Source organism: Myxine glutinosa, chromosome 5, assembly GCF_964187855.1.
Source record: "Myxine glutinosa chromosome 5, kmMyxGlut1.1, whole genome shotgun sequence".
Classification (NCBI taxonomy): domain Eukaryota; kingdom Metazoa; phylum Chordata; class Myxini; order Myxiniformes; family Myxinidae; genus Myxine; species Myxine glutinosa.
In genome coordinates, this window is record NC_136265.1 from 121,800,874 (window position 1) to 121,813,134 (window position 12,261).

Here is a 12,261-nt window from a genome sequence, read left to right on the forward strand (position 1 = left end):
GAAATAAACAAGCAGCAAAATTATAATTCAACCTAAAAAAAAACTTTTGAAAAACGAAAGTGTAGAGGTAAAACGTAATGGAGCAACAGTTGAACCTGCAAGTTGCGGAACCAAAGAACGAGGTCATGGACCAAAGAAAACAAACAGCAGTCTGCTTGGCCTCAATTTACCATGGGAGCAAAGTACAAGTCCCATGAGCAAAGTAACTTTGTCAATTGTGTCTCTTGTGCTTTTGTTGTGCATGCAATTCATACAAAAGTTCCTCCGAAATATAACAATAAAACACTACAAAAAATAGCCCTGATGCTCACCTCGCCAAATATTCATCCGCTGTCCGACTGAGAGGGATGAAGGATTCATGCATTCCAGGAGCTCAATAAGGCGGCAAGTCACCTCTTGAAACTCCTCTGGCCCCGTTTCTGGCTCTTCAGCACCTCGGCTGGGGGAAATGGCCCTCGCAACAACCAGGAAGATGAAGAAGAAGTTGTGAAGACCATTGTCGGTAAGTTCAGACAAGCGTCGTTGGTGGAACTTGGTATAAAACCTTTTAGGAACAGTATGAAAAAATAACACCAAGGTCAGCTTCTGACTTTGCATCGAGCAATTCCCATCGATTAATTATATGCACAGAAAATTATGCCACTCAGACCTTTTCATGTGCCAATAATAAAAGGTCCCCCATGATGAAACAACACTGAACCATCAAATTTATTTCTGCTGTATTTTCAACATTTGTACTTCCTCTTTCAACCTTTAAATGCATCCTCTTAATAAATGTTAAATTAATGATTCAACCAACCTGGTGACTGGTTTAACTTGAGTGAGGTTCGAGTTTTTCCACCACACTGTTGTTGACCATCGGATATTTTTGGAGAGAGTGAGGGTGAGTAGCTTTTTCAATAAGCCCATCATCCCCCAAGATTTGATGCAAATTGTTACAACTTAATCATATTTAGGCAATGATTGCAGCGACATGAAGATCGACTTAAGGGCCATGCATAAAGGAAGGTATATAATCTGATTGCCATGTTTAAATGTTATCCAGAATGTCATGAGACTTCTTTCCAAGAGATGGATTATGGTTAAAGCTTTAAACAGTCATTCAGAGGAAAAGACATTCGTTTTGCCGGCTCAAATACAATTCACCTGGTTTGGCTTTGCCATCGGAGCACTTTGCTCATGGTCCTAGGATCCCAGGTTCAAGGCACATGTACCATGTACATGTAATTCATATAAAGTACATCGATTTGTTTACTAATGTGCTTAAATTAGATCACTGAAGAACAAGTGTTTTATTGAATGCACAAAAAAAAAAAATTCAAGAAGTGTTAGACATCCGAGAAGCAAATCTTGGTGGCATTTATAATTTTCTTTGGTGCAGCCTTCTTAAAGTTCTTAAAGACTTCTTAAAGCCTTCTTTAAAAGTTCGATTTTAAAATTTTTGAAATGCAAACTTAACTTTCGGTAACTTATTGCAGCAAGTATAGTAACTTATTGCCACAATGTGAATTATCAACATTTGACAGAGCACAAAGTTTGAGCATAAACTTGCACAACAATTACACTTGAGTTTGCAATTATACAATGAAGCAAAGTAGTGATCACAAAGAAAATGCTCAAACATTTCCCACAAGACAAACAAAAGCAAGCTTAAATAAATTTATGATTTCTCTTTTATAACCATGGTGATCCAAAGTCATGGACCTGAAGATGTACGGTCACTAAGTGGATGAAACGGCGATGTAGTCCCCTGACAAGCCCCAACAAGGACGAAAAAAAAACAGGTCCATAGCTTCGCTTTTCATCTGCTTGGTGACAGCTTTTGACATGACATTCGTGTACTGTTAGAGGCCCTAATGGGTTTGCAGTCATGACATCGTGATGACATCATCATGGCGTTGATCCAAGTTCGGAGCAGTTCAATAATCCCATTTGTCCATCTCTCGACTGCTTAATAACAATGGCGATGCTTCCTGGTTCTGATTTGTGGGCGAAATACAATGTACCCATGTGGCACTTGTGGGTTCCAAATACAATCTGGCCACACTAATCACAGTTAGTGGTGCATCATTAGCCAATGTAATATATAAAAGACGAAAGCCTGTTTATTTGTTTGTTTATGCATTCGGACGCTGTAGGAAGCAGTGCAACCAAACATTACATGGCCTCCTCTTTCATCAAGAGGAAAGTCGAGGGCTATGTTTGGATAAAAAAAAAAAATTGACCTCACATCAAACGAGAAAATTGGCCTTCAGGCCTCGATCGGGCTTTCTGCTTATACACTACCTGGAAGGGAGGGTGGAACGGAATGAAAGGAGGGAAAGAGGGGACTGGAGAGGGGAGTGGAGGGGGGAACAGGAGGGGATAACGGGGAGGGGGATGGGAGGGGAGGAGAGGAGAGGAGAGGAGAGAAGGATAGGAGCCCGCTTGGAGTTTGCAAAAAAGCACCTAAAGGAATCTCAGACTGTGAGAAACAAGATTCTGTGGGCTTTCATGCGTCTTTCACTGAAGAGAAGCTTCCGTCTGGCCACTCTGCCATAAAGCCCAGATCGGTGGAGTGTTGCAGTGATGGTTGTCCTTCTGAAAGTTTCTCCCATCTTACCACTTGCCATCACCTTCGCCTTTCCTATATTCACCTTCAGACCTTTCGTCTCCATACATTCCTTCCACTTGTTCATCTTTTCCTTCAGTCCATCCATACTTTCCACAATCAACACCAGATCATCTGCATACAACAACTCCCAATGTAAATCCTCCTTTACGTTCTGAGCCAGCACCTCCATCACAGCTACAAATAGTAGTGGACTTAGTACCTACTTGGCTAACACCCGCTCTAGCAGGGAAAATGGCCTCAAAACGATCATTCATTCATTCATTAGTACCGACCCCTGATGCACTCCCACCTTCACCTCAAACTCACCACTGTTGCCGTCCTTCGTCCTTACAGCTGTGCGCGCTCTTTTGTACATTGCAATCACTACTCTGATCAACCATTCCTCCACTCCTAACTTCCTCAATGCCCATGTCAATACTTCGCGTGGAACCCTATCGAATGCTTTCTCCGGATCAACAAACCCAAGAAACAACTTCTTCCTCTTCTCCATGTACTTCTCCTGCAACTGCCTCACAATAAAGAGCGCGTCTGTTGTTCCTCTTCCTGGCATAAATCCAAACTACATTTCGTCGATCTTCACCTTCTTCCTTATCCTCCTCTCCAACACCCTTTCCAATACCTTCATTCCATGCTCCAATAACTTTATCGCTCGGTACGAGACACACTCCAGAGGGTCACCTTTCCCCTTGTATAGAGGGATGAGGGTACTCAGTTCCCAAACCACTGGAATGCGGCCTTCTTTCACCACCAGATTACAGATCTCTGTCATTTTCTTCACACCCCAACTTCCTGCTGCCTTCAACATATCTCCCACAACTCCCGTCGGCCCTCCCGCTTTTCTACACTTCATTGCTTTTATCGCTTCCTCAACTTACTTCTCAGTTATCTTCTCTGCCGGTCCTAAAACTGGGTTACTCTCTATGTTGCCATCCCATTCATTCTCTGTATTCAACAGCATTTCCATAAATCTTTTCCATCTTCCTTTAATTCCATCTGGGTCCACAACGATTTGTCCCACTTCATCCTTCAAGCAACTCACCCCCATCACATCACACCTCTCTTTCGCTGTATGCTTTGCAATCCTGAATACCGCTCTCTGACCCTCTTCCGAATCCAAGCGTTCTCCGAACATTTTCCTACATGCCTCCTGCGCCTTTGCTACCTCTTTCTTTGCAGCCTTCTTGGCTGCCTTATAACTTTCATGCTCTGCTTTTTCTGCTCCCGTACCCTTCGCCTTCTGCCACTCCTTGAACTTCTTCCTCTTCTCGTCAATCCTCTTTCCAACTTCCTCATCCCACCACCATGTTTCCGAGTCCCTCGGCGGTCCTTTTGTCCATCCACATACCTCACCAACGGCTCCCAACAGACTATCTTTCATTGACATCCAACCACGTTCAAGCTCAACCACATCATCCTCTACCCTACTCAGCCTCTTTTTTAATGCCCCCCTTACTGTCACCTATTTCAACCTCCACACCTTCATTCTCGGTTGGTACTTCACCCGCCGAGCTCTCCTCGCACCTTTAACCCTTATGTCGCAGACAACCAAGTGGTGCTGTGAAAGAGCCTCCTCCCCCGGGATCACCTTTGTGTTCCGGAGGTGCCCCCTATCTCGCCTATGCACCATCAGGTAGTCAACGGTTGTCGTCGACCCACCTGACGTGTATGTAACAAGCTTATTATCCTCTTTCTGGAACTGAGTATTACAAATCAACAAATCAGCTCCATCAGCAAACTCCAAAATCCTTTCACCTTCTTCATTTCTCACACCATATCCGTAACCCCCATGAACTCCCTCAAAACCATCCATACTCCTTCCCACATGTCCATTTAGGTCTCCTCCTACCACAACAACTTCCACATCTTTCACGTTTTCCATCAGCTTCTCCATCGCACACCAGAACTTGTCCTTCTCTTCATCGCTCCGACCAACCTGCAGAGCATATCCCGAGATGACGTTTGTATGTGCATGTGTATGTATATGTATGTATGCATGTATGTATGTATGTATTCATGTATGTATATGTATGTGTAGGTGTGTGTATGTGTGTGTGTGTGTGTGTATGTGTGTGTATGTGTGTGTGTGTGTGTGTGTGTGTGTGTGTGTGTGTGTGTGTATATGTGTGTGCATGTATATGTGTGTGTGTGTGTGTGTGTATATGTGTGTGTGTGTATATATGTGTGTGTGTTTATATGTGTGTGTGTTTATGTGTGTGTGTTTATGTGTGTGTGTTTATGTGTGTGTGTGTGTGCATGTGTGTGTGTGCATGTGTGTGTGCATGTGTGTGTGTGCATGTGTGTGTGCATGTGTGTGTGTGCATGTGTGTGTGTGCATGTGTGTGTATGTATATATTGTTAATGTCCAGCTTCCTTCTTGTAACTGCAGTGCAGTAATTGGTCTTTATTTTGATTACGAATATATGGCTGGAGCTAATCGCGCGAGCACGAGTGATGCACTGAGCGATGAGGGTACGAGCAACACCAGTTCATTCACAACCAGCAGAGGATGGTTTCACCGCTGCAAGAAGCCGTACGGTCTCAAAAATGTATAGCTCAGGGGAACGTGCCTCCGCGGACCACTACGCAGCCAAAAGGCTCCCTGCTCTACTCATGAGCCTGATCGACGAGAAAGGATACCTCCCAGAGCAGGTCTTTAATGCCTATGAGACCAGCCTCTTCTGGTAGTGTAGCAGCATAGCAAACCTGTTGTGCATTTTGTGATACAAGCACCAAATTTGGTACACTAGTAGACTATCATATTGTTGCGAATATGGAATTTGGCCTCCATATCCGCTTGTAAATATTCCCCTATTTCCCCAATACTCCCCAACTATCCCCAATCCCCCATTCCCTCGTCCCATTGTCTGTAAACAACACTCTGTAGAACCGACCTTCCCCTTTTTCCCCCATTAAATGTCGTGCCCAGGTCCACCGCATCTCACGTAGACAACTTTCGGACATCTTGCTAGTTATTCTTAGTCTATGTCAGTTAAGGACTCGTTTCCATTAATTCTGACTCTTCGTTGCACCAGAATGTGATTATATGGCACCAGTAGTGAGTTTAGGACCTTCCCATACCTCCTCCCATCTTCCCCATGAAACAACAACAACAACTACAACAACGGCGCACGGGGGGAGTGTGCGTCCTCACACCGGCTCGGTTAGCCGCCATGACCATGCGCTCCGACGGGGTTACCACGAAGGGGCTCCTTGTCAGCCCCTCGTCAAGGGTGGAGCCGGTAACCCCCCCGCACGCACCCAATGAGAAGCAACGTGCCGATTCCATCTGGGGCGGAGCTAACGAGCCGAGGGCGTGTCACTCCCCGCCGGATATACGCGGCGACTTACCGGATGTGAGGTCAGATGCGCCTGAACTACGGAGAGCAGAGGAAGCCACCGCCACCCCCAGCGCGACGATACCTCCCCGCATCTTTGGACCGGACCGAACCGGGTCGATTCTGCCCTGAGCCCAGGTGCACCTGGAGCCATCGATCCTGCCTTTCCTTGCCATCAATCCCCGTGTGAGTCAGTTTTGTCCCGTTTATCTGTCGTCTGTTGGGGTTAATATAAGAGTGTGTCTAAGTGCTTGTCTTTCTATGCTGTCCCTCTTGTAGTTGTAATCTAACCTTCCGAACGAATATAACCTCCTCCTGAGGTCTTGAGAACTGAACCCTTGGTGTCGTGTCATTTGAATCCAGCCGTTGTGTCCTTTTCCTTCATTGATCTAGCGTAGCGCGACTAGTCAACGTTCGAGCATAATCGGGTAAACTGTGCAGACGTGGTCATACCAAACCGCTCGGTAAACTAACATCCACCACCGCGTCGGTAACAATTGGTGTCGAGGAGTGGAATTCGGACCCGGGACTAAATTTGTTAGGCCCAAACTTTGGGAGGTAGAATCGATCCGGAGCGCGTTTACTGCGCTCGATGAAATTATAACGGCGAAATTTGATTTTGTTATACGGAAATAAAAACCCGAATTTTGAAAGTCGCGCTATGGCAGACCAAGTCGGCTGGGGTCCGGTAGTGGAGAGTGAGGCAGGGTCGGTCCAGGACCAAATTGAGGGACGTGAGGAGAGCGAAGCAGCGAGGGTAGCAGACGCACAAAATGGCGCCTCGCTGGTCACCGCGCCCGCGACCGTGGCAGCGCCCCTGGTGGATTCGAACCTTTTCCTCCTGCAAATGAGGGCCCTTATGGAACAAATGGTGGGAATGAGGGCTGATAGTGAGCGGTTGGGAAACCAAATGGGGGTAATGGGAAACGAAATGGGGGTAATGAGGGACGAAGCGAGGGGTACCGGAGAGGGGTTAGACAATAATTTTAAGGGTTTAGACAAGAAATTTGGGAAGTTAGACGACAAATTTGAGGGGTTAGACAACGGAATAAAAGAGGTGAAAAAGGGGTTAATGGGGGTAGAAAACAGAATGGCCGCTCAAGAGAATCAAATGGAAGGGATGCAAAAGGGGTTAGAGGGGGTAGAAAATAGAATGGCTGCCCAGGAGAATCAGATAGAGGGAGTGAAAAATGGGTTAGAGGGGTTAGAAAACAGGATGGAAGGCAAATTGAGGGACATGAGGGACCAAGCGGAAAGGGAAGTTAACCAAATGGGGCAGCAGATAGAGGGGGTCAGAATGGGGGTAGAAACCAAACTGGATGCTCACAGGGAGGAAATGGAGCAGATGAGGGTGGCATCTGGGCAGGAGATGCAAGTGATGGGAGAGGAGATCAGAAGAGGAGTGAGTGAGGAGGTCGGAGGAGTGCGCGAGGAGGTGAGGCACTGTAAGGAGCACATGGAGAAGGAGGTGAGAAAGGGGACTGTAAAGTTACAAGGGGGCATAGAGGACCTGACGCTGGGAGTAGAACAACTGACGGAGGGACAAAAAGAAGTAACGGAGCAGGTTCAAAGGAACACTGCGGTATTAGGAGGATTAAAAGCGACACAGAAAGAACTAAAAGATGACTTGGTAGCGACGAAGAGGGAATGTCAGATGGTACGTGAGGGACTGACAACGAGGCTGGACGAGGTGATAGAGGGAATGGAGACGAAGGACCGGCAGGTGAGGACGCACATGGAAACGGTCAAGGTAGCCTTGGAGGACGAGCTTGAGGAGACGTACCGGGGAATAAAAGAGGTGAAGCAGAAACTAGAAGAAGTGGAAGAAGGGATGAGCGAAATTAAGAAGCGACGGAGAGGGGATAAGAAAGAGATAAAAGAGGAGATAAAAGAATTGGTCCAAAGTCTGTGTTTGGATCGTGATGATGTGCTCATTAACCGGATGAGGGATTCGCAGGTGATGGAGGAGAAGCGAAGAGGAAGAGGACCCGGTGTAAGTGGTGACCAATATGGTCGTGCGTATGATGCGCCAGGGGATTTAAGAAGCTTGGGGGTCGAGATGGACCCGGGTGTTCGTGAGAGGCCATTGGTGAAGTGTGCGACAGGTCTGGTGTGCGAAAAAGGAGGTGTGCGAGAAAGTCCGACTCTGGGGTGTGTGAGGAAAAAGTGCGTGCCAAGGAGTGAGGGTGCTGGCGAGAGTGAGTCGGTCGTAGCGCGTGTGCGAGGGAGCACATGGAAGCGCGGTGTGGTAAGTGTTACAGAGGGGGTGACGGGAGAGTGTGCGCGAGAAAGGTGTGTGATGGACGGGTGCATGGGGAAAGAGTGCGCTGTCAAAGGCAAGGAAGAATGCACACCTGTGGTGAGTGTTACAGAGGGTGTAACGGGAGAGTGTGCGCGAGAAAGGTGTGTAACGGACAGGTGCATGAGGAAAGAGTGCGCTGTCAAGAGTAAGGGTGAGTGCGCTGTCAAGAATGGAGGTGAGAGTAGTGAGAGTGACAAGGAGAGTGAGTTGGTTGTGACAGGTGAGCGAGGATGTACACCTGGGATGGAAGGATGCACACCTGGAATGGTAGAGCGTGAGTGGGAATGCACGCTGGAGTTGGTGGTGAGGCACGTGGTTGGGTGTGCGAATGAGAGCACACCTGTGATTGTCACAGAGGAGGTGACCGAGGAGGGGGCGCGAAGAGGTGTGTTAGTGAGATGTGCGACCAATGAATGTGTGCCAAAGTGTTCGGTGGCCAGGTGTGTGACCAAGGCTGTGAGTGGAATGGGTGTACCTGGGTGTGTAAGGAAAGGTACGAGGAGCATGGGCACGGCTGGATGTGTGAGCAAGGAACGGGCTGCGGGGTGTAAGCGTCCAGGTGAAGCATCGACGGTAACCGGTTTAGAGGTTAGGTCGACTTTTAGCCGAATCGGGCCCTCGGTGCGTGCTGGGCCTCGCTTTGAACGGCCGCGTCCGTGCTCCACTAGGCGGAGCGGGCAGCCCGATAGAAAGGGTCGTCATGGCGACCACTTTTTGTTGAGGCAGTCCGGCAGGTCGAGATCGGGACATTGGATGGCTCCACGCCGAGATGGTGCGTGGGATCTCGGCCCGGGTAAGCCCCCGTCCCTGCACCGAGTGCCGGACGCATCCAGCCGCTGGCACAGAACAACCCGCATCCATGGCTTGGCTTTACGAAGCCGGGCTTTGGACAGGGATTGGCGCACTGAGAGGCATTAGTGAGTAGACTGGGTGATGAGGATAGTGTTTTGGCCCCAAAATTAGAGAAAAACAAAATTTGATGATTGGCAAGGGATTGGCAGTAGTGATTGGCAGATGATGGGTAGTGATTGGCAAATTTTTGATTTGTTGAAATTTGATGTGCAAAATTGGTAGTGAGCGATGGGCCCGGTGGGTAAGGGGCGCATCCCTGCCACCCTTCCCATGGTGGGGGCAAAGGAGCAATAGTTTATGGGGTGTATGGCAGTGAAAACTAGCCCGGGTGGGTTAGGTTATATTGATAGGGCCCTAGAAGATGACATTAGGTGACGTTAAGTTTAGTTAGTGACTGATACCTGTAGTGGGGACGCAGGTAGATTAGTATGGATGATAATGACGAGGGAGCGCAATAGTTTAAAGGGACGACTGGGAAGCGCAAGTTTCAGAAGGGAGTAGTTAGCTGAGATGATGCTGTGTGTGTGAAAATTGAACAGGTGAGGATTGAACAGGTGTGATCGAACAGGTGTGATTGCACAGGTGTGCAACTGGACAGGTGTGTGGAGCAGTGTGTGAGTAGTGAGTGTGTGGATCAGCACGAAGGCGCTTGGGGAGAGAAGGGTGCAGGTGGCACCAGGAGTGAGAGCACAGGTGTGCAAGTACAGGTGTGTGGAGAGAGTTGGAGTAAGTGGTACGGAGTGGTGTGCATGGTGCGAAGGTGTGGATGGGGGAAGAGTGGACCCCTTTCACGAGTACCCGGGGCGGGTAGTGTAAGTGTTAAGTAGAGGGTACAGGTAAATTGTGGTTGGATATTGGCATTTGTGGTGCGGTTGCAGAATGGTATTGTGGATGGGTGCATTAGTGTTGTGGAAATGGCTGGGCGTGTAGCCTGTTAGTGTGTGTAGTTGGTTTGGGCACTCCACCACTGTGAGGATGTCGGCCAGGTGAGGCCGCAGGTGGGCTCTGGGAGCCGGTAGAGTTGTGGATGGGGCCCGAGGATCCGGAGGACGGACCCGGGTAGCCCAGTGCCAGAGAGGGCACCGAGTGGGGAGAGCGCCAGAGGGCCTTCCCCGGGTAGTTAGGTTAGGGTAAGGAGCAGGTAAGCTCGGAGGCAACTGCAGTGGTGGAGGTGTGCAGGTGGGTAGACCCGCTGGGAGAGGTACACGCCGCAGCCCAGAAATTGTGCGAGGGCACCGGGAGATGAATCGGGGGGAGTGAGACCCCAAATTGAAAAGCACCACAGTTTGGCCAATGGGAATTGGTTTTTAGAACCCATAGTGTAAGAGGGCCAATGGTTTGGCCGGAGAAAGACCCCGGGTAGTGTAAAGTTGTTAAAGTCATTTAGGGAAATAGGATTGATGAACCTGTCGCACCATACGCAGCCACTTACCTGTGGTGATGATGATGACTCCACACCTGTGTTTTCTTTGTTTTGTTGCAGGAAATGAGATTGCTGTGGATTTGTGAGACGCATCACGACGTGGATGAGACATTGGGGTGATTCCATCTCTCCCTCCCTAGGAGGGACTGATGATGAATTGGTGATGGCAAATTATGATGTTGAGTTGGAGATGGCAAATTTTGATGAGAGTTGAAAATGGCAAATTTGATTGGTTAGGAGGGAGAGAAGACGAATTTGGTATATGGGAGGAACGGGGAAGACAGTAGGGATGTTTGTTGATTTGTAAAGTAGATGTTTATGGGTAGTGTTGTGTTTTGTGGATACAGTAAGGGGTAAGGGAGGGGCCATGTAGGTTACCTGGTGGGGGGGGGGGGCGTACGATAGGAACGTACCTGTCTCACCTGGTTCCCATGTGCCCCCAGTGTGCATCATCTTACATTGCGTGCACTTTTGCGCCCTTACCACCTTACTCACTTGTCTGCTTCTTTTGTCTCCCACCTCCGAGGATCTGGCTTTGGGGTAGAGAGAGAGGAGAGAGAGGTGCTGGCTACGCAGTTGTGGGCCTGCACTTTCGCTGCTTGCTGCCTGGATCGATACACCATATGGACCGCAATGTTTGTGGCCACCCACAATGGACCGCAGTTCTTTTGCGGCCAAGCACCACCCGTGGAAGGACCTATGGGTCAACGTGGCACCTATGCCAAACAGGTGAACCACTCTTAGTTGGCCCCTGACGGCCACAATACAGAAATGGACGCGGTTGGTGCCTTTCTTGATTTTTTAAAGAAGTAAGAAGGCCAAGTGCACCACACGAAGGCAAGACCAGCGGCAGAACATCGGCCAGCTGCGACACCACCGGTGATTTATAGACACTTTATTGGTGCACCGGATGGTGCTGACTGTACATGATGGGGTGGTGCTTTTCGTGCTGGGAAAGGGTGCTCTGCACGTTATTAAAGGCCGTAGGCCACAGAGCACTCGTGGGTTGGTGTATCGATGCTGGCATGCGTGCGCTCTCTATGCATAACATCTGCATGTGTCCCTCCAAAAACAGGTCCTGGATCGTAGTGTAAATATCAGCGTAGTCTTGTAAATAATGCTCCCTACCGGCTGTATGTTTAGTTTGCGAATTCTTTCCGCAATTCGGTTATCCTGTGGGTGTGTTTCTGTGAGGAGAAGGGTGCAACGTCGCAGGGGGACATATTTACTCATTTGTGAATATCTGTAAAACTGTCGCACTCAGGGTAGAGTTAATAGTAGAGGGAACTACATCTGAGTGCCACACTAAAATAGGTAAAAATTTATCGGGTCGGGACGCCCCGAGGGTAGAGAAGGGTGCAATGTTGCGAATATGGAATTTGGCCTCCATATCCGCTTGTAAATATTCCCCTATTTCCCCAATACTCCCCAACTATCCCCAATCCCCCATTCCCTAGTCCCATTGTCTGTAAACAACACTCTGTAGAACCGACCTTCCCCTTTTTCCCCCATTAAATGTCGTGCCCAGGTCCACCGCATCTCACGTAGACAACTTTCGGACATCTTGCTAGTTATTCTTAGTCTATGTCAGTTAAGGACTCGTTTCCATTAATTCTGACTCTTCGTTGCACCAGAATGTGATTATATGGCACCAGTAGTGAGTTTAGGACCTTCCCATACCTCCTCCCATCTTCCCCATGAAACAACAACAACAACTACAACAACGGCGCGCGGG

The 12,261-nt window shown here is 48.5% G+C and overlaps 1 protein-coding gene and 1 long non-coding RNA gene across 4 annotated transcripts in view; one reads left to right on the forward strand and one right to left on the reverse strand.

The window, feature by feature from the left end:
- The window catches only part of MMS22L (MMS22 like, DNA repair protein), a 377,026-nt gene that overhangs the window by 134,218 nt on the left and 230,547 nt on the right, over positions 1-12,261 (reverse strand). For all 3 annotated transcript variants that reach the window (XM_078778618.1, XM_078778619.1, XM_078778617.1), the window contains one exon: positions 312-544. In XM_078778618.1, the coding sequence (XP_078634744.1) occupies positions 312-544 (233 nt within the window). The remainder of the gene's footprint in view (positions 1-311; positions 545-12,261) is intronic.
- Positions 10,998-12,261, forward strand: part of LOC144892364 (uncharacterized) — a 162,698-nt gene continuing 161,434 nt past the window's right edge. Inside the window, exon 1 of the long non-coding RNA XR_013623547.1 lies at positions 10,998-11,255. This is a non-coding gene — a long non-coding RNA (uncharacterized LOC144892364). The remainder of the gene's footprint in view (positions 11,256-12,261) is intronic.